This window comes from Platichthys flesus, chromosome 23, assembly GCF_949316205.1.
Source record: "Platichthys flesus chromosome 23, fPlaFle2.1, whole genome shotgun sequence".
NCBI lineage: Eukaryota > Metazoa > Chordata > Actinopteri > Pleuronectiformes > Pleuronectidae > Platichthys > Platichthys flesus.
Window position 1 is genome coordinate 12,590,492 of NC_084967.1, and position 17,272 is coordinate 12,607,763.

Sequence of the window (17,272 nt, forward strand, 5' to 3'; positions counted from 1 at the left end):
CATATTAAAAGTTCTACCATTGTGGAAATTTCTTCCTCGTGTCTTAATAGTCGTCCGCTTGAACTATTGGCTCTACTGCCCCCTAGATGTCCGGTGGTGCGTGACGCTGTACACAAATACGGACGAAACGAAAGCAGCGTTCGGGCAGAAGGCTCCGTCTGTTTCCGTATACGTACAAACCGACGTTGAGCATAAACAAGCCTCAAGGGTCCAGATGCTCACTCATTCATCCTGCGTCTTATTGTGTCAGCAGCACAGATAAATGTCTACACCCTGTAAAAATAATTATGGCAGGGAATTGTTGTGCTGACTGAGTAACTCCCACGACTCTCGGGGAGTTTTAGTGCATTTTTACTCTTACAAACCTCCAACCCCTTACCCGGCTAAATTGACCATATCCTACGTGTGGCAACGACTTGGGAGTGTTGTTAAAGTAATTGATTTGCTTTAATAACACGGAGACAAAAAGTAACATATGCCACTCCCTGTTTCCAGCCGGAGATCCCACGTCTAACTCATTAAAAAACGTGTCCCAGTAACCCAGCAAAGGCTGCATCGGTGGGAAAATGATTGTGCTGAGTCATGTGTTTGTGTGTGACATGCACATCGATGCCATGGATCCCTTCTAAACGCTCCCTGATTAGCGCCTCCCTGTCATCGGTTCAGGTCAGGTGCTGCTCTACGCTGCTCCTCCTCGCTCCAACATGTCTGTACGTTTCCAAACAGGGACTCGAGGGGATTCGCAGTCCAGGATCGTTGCCAGTCAGCGCCGGTGGGCGTGTGTGTGTGCACACCCGCATGCACCAGTTGTCTGGCTAGGCTAATGTAATGAGCATTCTTATAAAAAGGACGGAAATAGCAACATCCCCTCCCCTCGTTTCCCCCTTCCCTCTGCTCCTCTGTGAAACATTCACCCACACACAACTTTACACGTGCAGCGGCGGCGCATTCCCCCACGCACACGGAAACACGCGCACACTCCCATACGTCAGCATCCTTCAGCTCGCCGCTGGAGGTTTGCAGAAAAGGGATTATGTACATTGAGTGGGATGCAGTCGCAAATAGAGCAGGGATGTGTTTAAGAACGTAGTGTGGGAGATGAACAGAGGTGGTGGGAGGAGAGTGGATGAAGCACTCGACTCACCTGACTCACCTCGTACCTTTCTGAAGGTTGCATAATGAGGTCCTCTCCTCTCGCACGTCTCTCCACCTTTTTCTTTTTTTGGGTATTTGTCACTGAAGCGAGTTCGAGCTGCAGGTGAACGTGTTTGTGTGCACGAGAAGGTGTTTGGTTTAGTTGTCTCCCACTCGAGGGACTATTTCAGTCTGAGGTGGGTGGAGTTCAGCTGGTGCATCTAAAGCGCCGTACCCTTTAATCACAATGTCATGTGTTTCCCACTGGTGGACTGTGTGTGTTTGTGTGTGTTTGTGTGTGTGTTGACCATCTTTTCTGATGCAGCTTTATTTGTTTTCTCTCGGTCAACACTAGAAAATGGAAACTGCATTTTTTGCACTCTCCTTATTTGAACTCGATCCTTCTCTTTGCTTCTACTCGCATGTCAACGCTGCCCCGCACATGGACACACACAAACACACACACACTGGTCTGTGACTCACTGCTCTGTTGTGCCTACATGCTCATGCCTGGAGTAGGCACATAGTAAATTATTTTATTATCGTTTGTGAATTCCCCCCCCCCCCTGCGCCTGCATCACCAGCTCTTCTTGAAATCCTCGTGATTTAGCTCCGCTTGTAATTCTGTCCCGGGCACACCAATAAGCCTGTGACTCACTCCCCTGCAGAAGGAGATGGAGGCAGGGAGGGACGAGAATTATTTCTAACTGCATGAGGTTTCAAGATGTCAGTGAGAAGTGCAGCCGACTCCATTAGGGAAGACCAATATTTAAAGACGCCTGGAAAAACGCATATTTACTTTTATCCCGTCTGTTTGGGTCACTATTCGTTTGGCTGAGTTTTATTTTGTAGGTCCCACATTCAGATAGATTTTTGTCACTCGAAAAAATTGCCTCATACACATGATTACTGAGGTGTCTCTGTTTGTCTACAACAATCACACTGTATATTTTGACAAAGGCCAGAATCATTAGAGTGTATTAGAAAGCTGTACTTACTGTTCAGTGTCTCATCTGTCTCTTTCTCTCTCTCCATCAGGACACACAGAAAGCCAAGCAGTTCCTGCCCTTCCTGCAGAGGGCCGGCCGGTCAGAAGCGGTGGTCGAGTACGTCTTCAGCGGCTCCCGCCTCAAGCTGTACATGCCCAAAGAAACCTGCCTCATCACGTTCCTCCTTGCCGGTGGGTAGATCTCTTCCCCCCCCCCCCGGATGCGGCCACTTAATTCAGAGTCCTCTAAATGACTCGCCCCTCGTTGCTCGGGGAAAAGTTCAACTGCGTATATTTCCCCGAGCGTTGCAGTTAGTACAGCACATGCAGAATGCTCCACGTCGTGACTCCTCGGCTCCGAGGTCAGAGTGTCGGCCCCTCGTCACCCCCGCTCAGCAATCAACCCCCTGACAGGGCAGGAGGGCAGCTTGGTATCTGCACCAACCACCACCCACTCTCCTTCAAATCCCCAGGGTTGTTGTGAAGCATGTGTCACCTTTGACCTCCCCTCAACCTGCTCTGTGCCACGTTGAGTAGTGTGCATCTTCATTAGAAGCAGGCCACTGTGTAGAGGTAGCAGGAGGCTGGAACTCTGGTGAATTAGCAGGTTTATAACGTTTATACCTTCGTCAAGGTCTCCTCATTCCAGATTCCAATGTAAAGTTGGAATCTTTAGCATTCAGTAAGAGTCAGTTTTTTTTTGTTGTAGGCTTGATAGGTTGTTTTGTTTGTGCTTCATCTGATTAGTAATACAAGGGCACAGAAGACAGCTACTGTAATGAATCGGGATCTTACAGAAGCAGAGCAACTAGTCGATCAGTCAATTGAAAAATCAATTATCAGTCTTTGTTTTGGAACGATAGTCGAATAGGATAGAGAGTACAGAGAGCCTGACTGACAGATATGGACTTTGGGGGCCGACACCGATATATGTCGTTATTTAAATATAAATAAATAGATTTAAAAGATTCATATTATCTCTTATTTATTCTTGGTGATTTCATGGTGCAGATACCCCCTGCGAAGGATCAGCTGAAATGATTGTCTAACGGATAAATTGATCTCCCTCTAGTACACATGCATGTAAACTGCTGTGTTTTATAACAGGCATCTAAACAATTGAGAAAATAATGAGGATTCAACTCGGGAGTTGAACTAATCCACAGCTGCAGCCCCGGAGAGAAATATGTCGTCTCTTTTAAGTCTTTTAGCCTGAGAAAACAACCGTGTTAGGTCTGGGCCCAGATGCAGATGGGATGAAATACACAGTGTTTGATGGCGGGTCCAGTCGTTTGTTTCCGCTCCTCGACTGCCTCGACAGTTTGCGCTAGTAATAAAAAAAACGCCGAGACTGTATCTTGGCAGCCGGCAATGATTTGCACATCCTCTCCGATCATGGGAATGGTGCGAGCGCGCATCCCATCCACAGCCCATGATACCCTTTTGTTCCTGTTGCAATGGAATCCATCCATTTCAGTCGGACGCTATCCTCTCCTCCGCTCCCGTTTCCAGCTGGACGAACACCACACTCTTCTGATAAACACTCGGATTCAGTTTAATTATGCGTAGCTGAATTGTTGATGCATTTATTAATTTCGTAAATTCCCTTCTGATTGTCTTTGCCTTTCTACTGATGGGTTTCGTAATTAACATTTCCGTTATTTCTGTCCGCTGCCTGCTACTCCATGTAGTGACATGACCCCGGCCAATAGGCAATCAGCATATAGGACCATACAGGTTTTTTATAGCACTGCTTTATGTTAGACAATCCCCCCCCCCCCCCCCCCCTTTAATAGGATTACTCAACGTTAACACTTGGAGATATGTGTGAGATGTTTATATATCCTTCTGTTTTCAATGGGTTTAATTCAATCAGGGGTTATTAGCAAATGGTGAGAAGCACATTAGAGCTGATGGCCCCTGTGCGGGTTTGATTAAGGTTGTCCCCGGAAGAAAAAATGAGTCTGCTGGAAATTGGATGACGAGTATTGTCTTCAATATAAACATTAGGCTGCATTAGCGCTGATTGATACACAGGATCCCGTCTTTTGCAATTTTAACTTCTCTTCCAATTAGATTCCTGGAACAGCTCCCTGAGGGGTGTGTGTGTGTGTGTGTACTTCATTGTCAGCCTTTATTCATTCTCCCTTTCAGCTTGTTTTCTTCTCCTGGAGGTTGAATGTTTATGAGATAAAACATTTATATCCTGCGGGTCGCGACCCCAGTGTTTGCCTGCATGTACTGTATGTCGTCATCTGCACGATAACTGATGTTAAACATTTAACCATACATGAAATGAAGTCCGTAGGCCCCCTCCTATCTGTCTACCTGTAATCTCAATGTGCGCCCTATCTCCTTCCCCTTCCTCTCTCCTGTCAAAGTTATCTTTCCATGTTTTATTCCCCTCATCTGTACCCGTGGCTGTGTTTTTAAAAGGACACACGCGTGATGAATCGGCTCCTCCAAGCCTCTTGTGTTTATCAGTGTATGAAACAGCAGAGGCTCTTTTCCTTTAGAATCCAATGCATATCGGTGACAGATAATGAGCAGTGAGAATCCAGTTGTTTAAGTGTTGGACACTGCGTTCTCACTGCTTTAACTTTGATATCAAACAGGCCTATTATCACTGAAGGGTGTGGGTGTGTGTGTGTGGTTAAGTTGTTCTCGGCAGGATGCAGTTGATGATGAAGCTGTTCAATTGGAAGATTGGTTATATTGACACCTTCATAATGCATCATTTAGCCACATAACAACAATGAGCTGCTCTTTCTCTGTGGGGTTAAATATCATCATGACTTATTCCTCCGTCCATTTTGGTGAAAAGAGAAGATGAGCTCTCTTCTCAGGATTAGAATTTGGTGGTAAAAGGTCAAGGTCGCTGTGACCTCACAAACCCTGTTCTGCCTGGTGAACACATTACTTCAAGAACACCTTGAGTGAATCATTTCAAATTTGTCAAAAATGTTCACTTAGACCAATACATGTTTTTTGCGTATTGAAGAAGTGTATCTTTCGGGAATTTCTTCAAATTGGGACTAGTTGTACCTCGGACTCAAAGATGAACTGATTTGATTTCATTGGTCAAAGGTCACAGGTCATTGGTTGATGGAGTCTTCACCCTGTATTCATTAAAACCCATTCATTAGTTTTATTATTATTCATTTCAATGGCCAACATTAAAAAAGAAAAGTATTTTCAAATGAAATGATCTCAAAGCAGCGAGTGATTTCACTCTACAAATCAAAATCCACATCTTTAAGCTTCCAGCCTGTTTAACCAGCAGAGTTTCTTTCTCTTGTTTTAGCTACATATTTGTCCTCGTGTTAACACGGAGCCGCACTCATTGCAAGGGCCAGTTTGTCCTCAAAGCCTCAGCGTCTTCAATGTGCGTTGTCTCCTTCCCTTTTCCCCAAAGTTTACCTTGATGGTTAAAGACAGCGCTTAAAGACAAACGGGGGTGAGGAAACAAAGGGAAGCGAGAGAAGCCCGCGCTTCAAAGAGGGCCGGAGGTGTGCTCCGGGGGTTGAAAGGAAGCTCCCTCTCCTCTCCTCCCACATAACCCTTCCTTTCTTCTCCTCTTACTCGGCCGATCCTGCGCGGTGTCACCTGCGCATGCAAGTTTGATAAAGGGTAAAGAAGTCATCCTGTTCCCCGAAAGTAAAAGGGATTTGGGAGTGTGGCGAGGGGAGGGAATAGGCGGATGATGAAAGGATGGGGGGGGCGGCGAAGGAAGAGGTGTGGAGGCGAAGGAAGAGGTGTAGAGGCAAAGGAAGAGGTGTGGAGGCAGAAAGGACAGACGAGGAATAAAAAGGAGGGTGGCGCTGTGAGAGAAGACACAAAACAAAGTACAATTGATGTGAGGTATGTGGGTTTATGGGCCTGTTGAAGCCGAGCGGCGAGTAGGCTGTAAAAGTTTACTCACTCCGGTAGCTTTCACCGAGTTTCAGACGGAAGCCACAGCAGGTGAGGGTGCTACTTTGACAGTCACTCAGAAAGGTGAATTGAGCAGCAGTCTTTAGTCATTAGCCATCACACAGTGGGTGGCTCAGTGCCATTCGTCTGGATTTTTTATATCGGAGGGCGTGCACGGTATTTTGCGCCTCTGTGTGTTTGTGTACGTGTGTGTATCCGGTTCACCTCCTGCCGTGTGCGAGCACAGGACGGAGACAAAAAGTAGAGAAGGTGAACAGAAAATCTATATAGACTTCCTTCCGAAAAATAACTGCAAAAAAAAAAATAGAATAGGAAAAGTTTAGCATAGTTTCAACTTGAGGCGGCGAGGAAAGGTCTGCAAATAAAATGTTATCGTGCTCCGCCGTGACCTCTACATATTGCTGTCCTTGTTTGGAGCCGCAGAATTGCATCTCACTCAGATTCACACGTTTATTAGAAAAGGGGTTTGTGTGTCTGTGTGTGTGTGTGTGTGTGTGTGAGAGTTTGGGAGGCCTTGAGACACATTTTAAGGCCTGCCACATAATAAAGTTGCCGGTGAGGAAGGAATAATAACTTTGGATAATAACACTTTATTGGTGTTAAATTTACTGCCCTCCGAGCTGCAATCTCGAACCTAAACATAGGCTATGAGCTGCATCAGCCTATAGACAAATCAGTCATCCGCCATAAACCCTGTGCCGCTGCTGCAAGAGGGAGATGTCCTCAAGCCCTCGGAAGTACGCCCGTGTCACAGCCTGGCCAATATTTAACGGAAATAAATAAAGGGTTGGCCGCGCATGAGTAGTTGGGCTGCTGTCTCGTGAAGGTGGAAGCGCATACGGGATTCAGTGAACTGAACGTCTGCGAGGAAAGTGTAGTGAGCATTCGTAACGTGTCACAAGTCTTCATTAAGCCCAAACCTCGTTATTTGGGTTAAATCATCCAAACGGCCTCGCGAAGGCAACTAACGATGCCACGGGGCAGTTTCTCCTTTAAAGGACCACGTCTTTGAAAAGGGAAGGAGGCGAATTAACGTCGGGCTTAAGATGTTTGATTCCACACAATTAGAAATGTGATGATGACACATCAGTTATGTTACCTCAGCAAAGGCCAAAGTACGACTAGAGGTCGTAATGACATTATGAGCTTTGGATGGCTTACGACTTAGATAAATACACAGCCTGGAAAAGAGCTTTACAGCGATATGAGAATCATTTGTCTGTGACCTATACCAGAGGGAGATATGATCAGTCACAGTCAGAGTCCCCCCTAAAAAAGTTCAGACTTCATCAATCTGAACTTAATTACGATTAATTACAATCTGAGAAACGAAAAAAGTATCCAATGCAGTATCTAAATAAAATGTGCATGACAAAGAAATGAATATATTCTAAAGTTTAACCATACACTTCATTATAATCAATCACGAATCACAGGAACAAAACATAAACAAATATAGATCTTGAACAAATAGAAATGCAGATCTTCCCAGCATGGTTTAACTTCTGATACCCGTGCGTATTGGCAAACGAGGAAGCCAATTCCTAAATGTCTCTGAAATTCAGTTATTTGCCGGTATATTATTTGCCGACAGATATATCAGTCGGGCTCTACTTTAGAGCAGCGGCTGCAGCGCTGCCTGAATCTCATCCGAGGTAATGAGGCCGAACATTCGAGGGAAGCGGCGAGATGATGCTGAGACAGAGGGATGGATAGAGAGGATAAAAAAAGGGGGATACTCGTACAATCCTCGGCTTTTCCCTTCAGAGCACAATCCCACCGTCACCCCCCCCCCCCTCCAGCCTCTGTTTAATGCCCACCTGCAGCTCTCACCTACCACGGACTTCCTGTGTGGAACTGACATGTACTACTAAGACTTCAAATGTTGCAAATATTCACAATAACACCCGTCACAGCATTAAGTGTGTCCTTTCAAAAATGTGTAAAATTGTGTTCATACTGAATTGACTTGACCCAGAATATGAGCGAAGCAAGTCAGGGGCTAATCTGCATGTTCACCATTAGCGTCAGTATATACGACATGATGCATATTTGTGTAAATTGCAGCGGTGACACTAATTCTCAGCGGCCGCGTTTCTTCCTCTGGATCCATTCACACAGGAGGCAGCTCGTTTTCTCGGCTCGCTTGGCAGAGGTCGACTCAATTCTGTTCCTCGCTGTCGGGTCAACTGAAAACAAGTTCTCTTACAAACTATAAAAGAAATCTATTAGAAAACGTTCTGGAGGAACGAACGCATGCAAGGTTATCCAGTTGGTTTTGGTCTGTGAGAAGAATTTCATGTGGTTCTCACTGAATCGATTGAGATGCTTTTGCTGCGCGTTTGTGGGAGCTGTCGTGTCGTCCATCTTTATAAATGTGCGTTACACACGTGATGAGTTGGATTTCTTGTCGAGAGTTAAAAGATAAAGTTAGCCAGAGTTTGAAAAGTCTAAAAACTCAATCTTTCCCCTGTTTAAATATGCTAAAATATTAAGCACAAGGTTAAGGTAGGTCATAGAAATGTAATATTAAACACTGTACTACTACTGATATTCTACCTTACCTTCAATTATTAAGAGGTTATCTCTCATAGATCCTCCTTCATTCATTGTCATCTCCAGTCTTCAATATAACTTTTTGAAACCCTGGGATATCAATGTTGGATGGAGGTTGAGTCAGTTTTTTTTATATATTTATTTCCCCCCCCCCGAGCGAGGCCAAGAAACAAAAGGATGTGCGTGCATGCTCGAGCGAGAACAGTTTTTATTTTTGCGCTAAGGGGGCAGGCAGTGTTTCATCAGGCGCGTGGCTCGCCCCAAGCCACAGATTAAAACATTACATCTCCTCCACGGGGGCCGCCCTGCCCGTCTCTGAGTCACGGCTCCACGGCGGGGCAGGGGGAAGGAGCGTGGTGGGACACGGGGCCGGGGGAAGAGATGCGAAGCCGCGGCGTTATTAAATGAACTGCTTGCCAGAGTGGGATCTTTGTGGAGTTTTATTTCCTATCAAATCTGTTCATTCAGTTGTGCATTTATTTGTTCCATCGAGCAGTCGTCACTAACTCTGTTTTCACCCCCTGTCTCCAAAGCCTGAAACGCACACACTTTACGATGAGAAGAATTTTTTTTTGTGTGTCTGCCTGTGTGTTAGCCGTGATGTCGGGACTGATCAGCGTGTGTGTCTGGTTTCCCTCTGAGATCAGATACGATGGATCTCCTGCAGCTCAGCCCAGATGTTTATCTCGGTGTCAGGAGCCAGTTGGATATCAGGGTGCAGGTTAAATTGGTGGAGTTAAGTGACTCGCCGGCTCGGTTTAAATGCTGCGGGGGGGAGGAGACCTCGTTAAGTGTGTGTGTCTGTGTGTGTGTGTGTGTGTGTGGCAGGATATTAAGTGCCGTTAGACAAGCTGTTAGTCATTTGAGGAGAGAATGTCAGTGTTTGACCTATTTTAACCCCTTTTTTTAAATTATAATCCTTCTGGTTTTTCTTTGTGTATTAAGTTTTTTTTAGGGGATTTTTTTGTTGCCTTCTTAAAGAGCTTAGCTTTTGGTTTGCGTACGCTTGCTCCTCTGGGACCATTGAACCTCTTGAGACATTGTACAGTACGTGCTCGACAATTTCTTTGTGCATTTCATTCTCGTCGCCTTTTGTGTGAATTACACTGCAGACAAATACAGTTCCAGCCTCTTTATTATAACCCCTGAACAACCCAAGCAGAAACTCAAATATCCCTCCTCTCTGCAGTTACTTCACACACCAGATTTTGCTAACAGTGTGCGGCAGTAACCTCTCCTGCTGCTTTGCCCCTCTTCCTCAGATTGTGTGTTTCTCTAGAAAAACACGACTGGCACTGCAGCAGCAGTTTGTTAAAAGGTGTCTCGATGGCGGATTCAACAGACGTCTGCTCTGTGTTGATGAAAATCTATAAGTCATCGTGTCAGGCCCGCCCCATTTCAGAAAGCCGCTTGTTATTGGCCCGCAGCATGGAACTCAGTCAGACCCATCTGTGATGGTGAATAATCGTGAGCTCGCCGATTGGTCTGGTTTCCAGCGAGCGTTCGTCTCCTCCTCCTTTATTCTGTCTCTGTCGAAACCACAGTGACCCACATGGAGGCCCCGTCGTGGTCCACTTCTATAAATAGTTTCAGATGATCTTGGCCTTCAGTGTCCTCCTCCTCCTCCTCCTCCTCCTCCTCCTCCTCCTCCTCCTCTCTTCAGGAAGATGTGTCTTTTATTGAACGTCTGCATAAACATCAGCATATTTAACTGTGAATTGATAACAGTAAACACTATTTAATTTGTTTTCTTTTGTCCTTGGCATTTTCTAAATATAAAAGTCATTATTTTATCACTGCTGAATTCAGAGAACTGGATTAAAGTATCAAAATATCAGAGCTGCCATGCAAAAGGTGCAGAAACGAGGGTGAAGAAGGAATTTGCATTTATCCCAAAGTTTTTTTTTTGCTTTTCCACTGAAGACCTCTAAGCTTTAGAGGTTTGACTCAACAGTTCTTCATGAGGCTCCGGTGCTGACTGTCCTCTGGCCTCATTCTACCTTGCCTGGGTCATTTGCCCCTCTCAGCCAGAGTGAATACGCTGATGTCTCCTGTTCTCGTCCTCGTAAATGGGACAAACAAGGACATTTAGGGAACAAATAAAGCTAATCCAAAATAAAGCATCTATTCTGTTAGAGGCACTTGCAAGAAAACAAGTGCGTCCTGGAACAGCGGAGCGTTGGCTCCCTCTTTGTAGGAAGAGGGAGGGTCAGGTCACACTTGCACAATTACCTTTTTAAGAAGCTGAAACAGAGCGAAGACAATGTTCTTGAATTATAAATAAAGTTGTATTTAAAATGGACCTTGCACTCAAACCCAAAACAAGATAATTGTACAAATGTGGCTTGTTGAACCGATCTTGTGAGATTTCCTCCGCTGCTATAAAAAGTCACACTTTGTACACTGTGTCCCAGATTAAGAGTTTTAAGGTCTAAAAACTAAAACCAGCCCTAGTGTTCAGTATAAACAAATCAACTAATTATTTTTATACTGTGCACATTTATTTCAAGCTCTGAATTTGTTTTCCATCTTTAAATCACATTGGCACAAGATTCGAGCAGCATTTTCCTCAAGTCAAAAACTGAAGCTCTCCTCAGGTCACTCTGCGTGAATCAATACAGCAGCAACATTCCTTCCAGTGCACGTCTGTAGTGTTAAAATTCCTTCTGTGCTTGTTCTCGAGAACCAGAACTCAACATACACATGTATCCCCACTGTTTCATATCCACTCTGCTTCTTCAGTGTGTGTTGTGGAACATGTTACACAGTGTTCACTCCTCAGGGGATAACACACAAAAGAAGTGATTCTCCATTGATACGAGGTGCGTTTCCTCCCATAGAGGCTGCACATGTAAAAATCACTCTGCACAGACCTTCTGCATTTCTTTTTAATGCATATATGTTTCTTACCTTTTTTTTTTTTCCTACTGCCTCAATACTCACTCGTTGCCCTGAAGCTGATCCAATCCTACCTAAACTTTATACAGCTGCTTTCAGACATGCACAGAACTCTGAATATTCTCCTGAAGTGATCTGGAGAGGTTGTATGTGGGAGCGTAAACTTCCGGGTCAGGAGGTCTTCCTTGAAGGCTCCATCCAGACACCAGCCCTCACATGAACACAGCAGATTTATCTTTTCATCCTGTTGCATTGCCTCTTGATGATTCATTATATATTAATTTACAAATCTATTTCAACACAAGTCTATTTCTGTTATCAGGCTCACTGCAGGTCCCAAAACCGTAGATGTTTGTATTTCTTGATTTTGACAAATACACGCAGTTTACGTCTTGTGGTGTTAAATAACTTGATCGTGCCAAAGAGTGTTGAAACCGTCCAGGGCACCTTGCTGTTCCTTTGATTGGCCGCTGCGCTGCGTCTGTAACTCCTGCGCTTGTCCCCGTCTCTCCAGGTATCGAGTGTCCACGCAGCTCCAGAAACACGCCCGGGGGCGTGCAGGTGGCCGAGCCCTTCAGCGAAGAGGCCATGCTGTTCACCAAAGAGCTGGTGCTGCAGAGGGAGGTAAGAGCTGCAGCGGGACATCCCCGGCCCGGATTCCATCATTTCTCTCACTGTTTCACCGCTCGTGATATCAAACTCTTTTTGTTTTGCTGCTTTGGCTCCTACATCGCCACGTGGTTCAAGTTTCCTTTTGGTTTTGAAGACCAGATCGTGTTGGTTAAGAGATTTGTGAAGGATATCTGAGATTTGTGAAGAATATCTGATATATTCTTGTGATACAAGATGGTGGTAATCACTGCAGCCTCCCGACATACAGTGCACCATTGATTATCCCCTAGGTTGATGTTGATTTTAATGTTTAATGCAGTTTTTAGGAACTTTGTCATTAACAGCAGTAAATGCATTATTTAAAAGACAGTAATTTCAATAATTTATTATGGACAGGATTTATTTTTTCTGGTTTCTCCCAGATGCTTTTAAGAGAAATGAGTCGAGAGATATTACATTTTTACCACCAGAGAAATCCACACCAGTAAAAAGTCTTTTCTCCCAAGTGTTTTTCGTCTCATGCATTTAAGAGCCTGTACGAAGATACACTGACAGAGTGGTTGAGTTTGAAAGTGAAACACTCTCTGTATTGAGAGTGCTTTGGAATCCCAACAAAAGTCCAGATAAAAGTGGACTAGACTTCCCCCTAATACACACGCGCACACACACACACAAACACACACACTCTACTGTCCGTTTGCTCCCAGTTTATGGAAAGCTCACCTGATAGTGGATCAGTGCTCTCGGGCTTTAGGAGAACTCCACTGTGTGCCCGTTCATTCACATGCTAATAGGTTTTTATAAGAAGCAGTGAACGGACCAAAGCCATGATGGAACTAGCTATAATCCTGCCACCACTTACTCAGGCCCCACACTCCCTCTCACTTGTTCTCATTTAACTCCCCCTCTCCATCCACATCATCTTAAAGGGCCTTTTTCCCCGTGCAGGGTGGCTGACTCCTCCGTCCACTGGTGTTTAATTGTCATGTAAATGTAGCCTTGGACCGGCGTTGGAGGTGGGCTAATGTCAAGTGCCCACCAACCACACAACTGTGTGTGTAGTTGTGTGGTTGTGTCTGTGCAGGCCATTAATACAACTTTGAAATAATTGGCTCAAGCAGCAGCTGCAGGTTTTGATTGACTCGGTACAGAAGCACATGCTTTATTAGTTTGTTCCCCAAATGCTTATATGCTCACAAATGAATACTCAATCAGATTTATTTCAAGACTTGCCTCTCGTGTCTTTTATTCGTTTCAGCGCTCAGATCAAATTGAGGATTGTCGCACACAGACACACACTCGTTACACATTGTCTCCGGCGCCAGTCACCGGTGGTGGTGGCGGCAAGTTTTTTCACAGCCAGGTGGGTGTTAACAGGCAGGACCGAGGCTTATAATGAGTCCTGAGCCCAGTGCGGGGGCTGCTTGGCTGGCTGCACTGATCCCCTGGTACGGGCTAATATGAACACACACACACACACTCAAACAGATACACACTTTGGAAGGGACACGTTCCAGTTGATAACGCAATTAAGACGTCACACATGAGAGCTGTCGATGTTCCAAAAAAAAGGCAAATTATTCTCTGAAAGAAAGTTGTAAATAAAAAAGTTCATGGAGGAATTAGGGCTGTGGCGGAGGAATAAAGTGACGACTCTGGAACACACACACACACACAGACACACACCTTTTAATGATACAGAGTTGCATTGAGGGAGCTAAAGCACAGGACGAGTCGGCGGCAGCAGAATAAAGACGTGACGTGCGATCGGCAGGAGGAAATGTTCCCTGCTGTTCACCCCCACCCCCCCCACCCCCTACAGAACATGACAAGTGGAGCCTGAGCAGGTTATTCAGGTACATGCGGCGCTAAGACATGAATATGGATCATTAGATTCCATTAGCACGAGATGGCTGCTGTCGATTCGTCTCTGAATGGCCTCTGATTGCGGCAGCAGGTTTTTTTTTCAAAGACGTCCTGAAGACGGCCTCGAGTGAATAACGTTTGATTTGGGTTTCGGTCGTGTATTTATTTGCATTCGTTAAATATTTCTCCTCGCTGGCGCCACTCGACGAGCCATCTTGAGCCTTCCAGGGCTTTGTTGATCTGATGATGTGTTGACTCAATCGTCCACATGTTTTTTGATTTTTTTCCCCCTCCACCCTCTCTCACACTTCCGCATTTCACGACCCTGTAATGAGCTCTCTTCCTCGTCCGCTTTGAACCGGGAGCTTCTGCTCACTTTTCTTTCTCATGCCTGTGTGCTGCTGTTTCGGTCCCTCACTCATAGCCTTTTCTCCTCTTCCCCTCTCCTCCTCCTCTTCCTCTGTGTCCAGCTTTAAATCCCTGACTGACAGCCGCTCTCAGCCGCCTCCGTCCTCGCCTGCCGTCCCTCCCTCCCTCAATCTCTCTCTCTCAATGTCTTAATTTCTCCTGATACATACGCGCATAATTAATGTGGCATCCAGAGCGGGGAGAGGTCCTGGTTTCTGTCTCCTCTATTTATAAGCCCCCCCCCCCCCCCCCATCTCTCCGTGTCTCTATGGTGATTCTCTCTGTTTCTGCGTTTCCCTGACTTTAAGACTCCCTCTCTTCTGTTTATCTGCTCCGTCTTCCTTTCCCTGTCTGTCTGTCTTCTGTCCCTCCCTCCCTCCGTCCGTCTGACTCTCTCTCTCTCTCTCTCTCGCTCTATCCCTCTGGCGCTTTCTGTGTAGTGTTAATCTCTGACAGACACGGCTCCCCTATCCCAGCGTGGAGCCAGAACACCAGCACAGAATTCTGATGGGGGGGGAACACATCGGTAAACACTACTCCCCAGACATTTCCATTTCCTCTTTTTTTTTGATGTCTCCCATTTAGTTTACCTTCACCTTCCATTGAGGAAAAAAAAAAAAACATCCATTCACGTTATCGCAGTCCCAGAGACGATCTGTTGATTTGTCTTCATGGTATTTTCTTTTCTTGGGTGGCAACTTCAAACGCTCGGTGGGAACCAGGAGGGAGGCTGACAGAGGAGTTTCACCGCATTGATGTTTCTTATCTGGGATGAGTCAGTTAGACATGGGACATAATTAGTGGCGCAGTGTTATTTAGTATAGACATAAGTCAGCGAGGCAATATTTAAACTATTCCCAGCACCTCATTAAAATACTTTATGTTTCAAGAGATACAAAATCATCAGGCCGTCTCAGTTTAAAGTGGGAAAAATCTTCTACTTGCGTTGCAGTGTTTTTATCTTTAGATTTAATTCTACAGACTAATCAGCCGGGAAACTTTCTTCTTTTTAAAGTTTGCGTCGGAACAGCTTGTTGTTTTAAACGGAAAAATTGGCGATTAGGAACCCAGGGAGGAGCAGGAGTGGAGTGTCTGATTGAGCAGGGACGAGAGCGGGCTAAGTGGACAGTAATGTGCGGTGTGCGGCTCCACCTACGTACACTGTCAGTCCCATTGACCTCATTCAGTCTGGGCGGTCTCCCATCTACTGTACCGCGCTGGCTGTCGCGAACTATTACGCCTCAATTCACACGTACACACGCTCACAGCTTGTTGGCGTGTAATGTAACGTAATATGGCCTGCTGCGTCAGTTCTGGCTGTTTAAACACAGTTTTGCTTTTAGTCCCCAACTAATAATGTAAGTGAATATGATTCCCAACAAGTTTGACATGTGATCCATTGTAGCACAACGGCTTGTTTTCCTTTTAGAAACTAGATTTGATCTTATAAAACAATCTATCTCATCATTTTAACCTGATACTTTATTGGCCCAGAAGATTTGATCACATGTGCCTGCAGGGGGTGCTGATGCTCAGTAAAAGTGACATAGTGTTGCTTTAAGCTGTAGTTGAATTCATCTTGGGATTTCAAGGCAATAATCATATAAAAACAAAAAATGGATATGTTGGCTGTTAAATCTAATGGTCCTTACACACACATAAACACACAGGCACTTACCTCCGTCTCTGAGCAGTGTCACTTTTAGGTGCGATGTGTTGCATGCTAGTCGTTCCCCAGCGAATCGCATCCTGAACCCGGCCCAGTCATGCTTTCAATGCCCCCCCGCACCCAGCTACCCCACCTCCTTAACATGAACGCTGCGTGCGCCAGGCTGCCATGGGTGGGTGTCAGCAGAGTCTGCCTTCAGACCTGCAGGAGGTTGTGTTGTGTTGATGAGTCACAGTGCCAGCGAGGCATCACACATGCCCTGTAGTGCCTCCCTCCTAAGATCTCTCTGCTTTAATACACGTTTTCTTTAGGGCATTTTAATTAAATGCTAATAAATCCAACACATTTGCAAAAAAATCCTGAGGATCCTAATTTCTTATGTCTTAAGTAGGAACAGGGACGTTGTAGCAAGTGGATAATCAAAGTGTTATCGTGTTGCTTTTCTTTTCTCTCTCTCTCTCTCTCTCCCTGTGCAGCTCAGATCAATTCATTTAGCATTCTCCACACACAAACACAAACAGACACACTAGCTCGCAAAATGCATCGGAGCCTCCGGTGAACGTCTTATTTTTTGCCTTCCAGGGCCGCGGGACAGCATCGGATTCCTCCACAGCTCCCATGCTCTCACATTGATTTCCAATCACGCTTGAATTATTTTGGCATGAGGCCGATTACACAAGTACTGCACCTCACACTGTTTGTCCGTGTCTCCTCTTCGCTCTTCCCCTCCCCCCCACCTTCTCCCTCTCTCTCACACACACTTGACTCACACTCTGTTGTTCGAATTGGCCTATTTTGCCGAAACACGTTTGTATATCTGTTTGTTGTTTAGTTGTTTTTTTTTGCATCTATTTTTGACTTGTTTTCCCTTCCTCACGCAGCCGATGCATGCACGATGTGTGTGTGTGTGAGCGATGGAGGGGAATCAGTACACATGATGAATAATGCATGGTGTGGTTTCCTGGTCAGACAGACGGTGGGGACAGTGAACTGCCCCTCAGGTCCTATTTCCCCCCCCCACCACCACATACTGTAGTTAAACAAACCATGAGTGCAGAAGACGGCGCTGAATCCATTACTGCTGCTTAATAGCCACAGACAGGATGTGTCCCCATCAATTCATCACCGGTGTGCAGTATATAGCCATACATCAGAAACATTTAATGCCTTTTACTATCATGGTTTAATTAAATCTTCTGCTAATCTTA

The 17,272-nt window shown here is 45.4% G+C and overlaps 1 protein-coding gene across 1 annotated transcript in view; it reads left to right on the forward strand.

The window, feature by feature from the left end:
• snd1 (staphylococcal nuclease and tudor domain containing 1) overlaps nucleotides 1-17,272 on the forward strand; it is a 164,660-nt gene that overhangs the window by 42,913 nt on the left and 104,475 nt on the right. Inside the window, exons 15-16 of the mRNA XM_062382358.1 lie at nucleotides 2,173-2,314; nucleotides 12,024-12,133. Coding sequence (XP_062238342.1) covers nucleotides 2,173-2,314; nucleotides 12,024-12,133 — 252 coding nt within the window. The remainder of the gene's footprint in view (nucleotides 1-2,172; nucleotides 2,315-12,023; nucleotides 12,134-17,272) is intronic.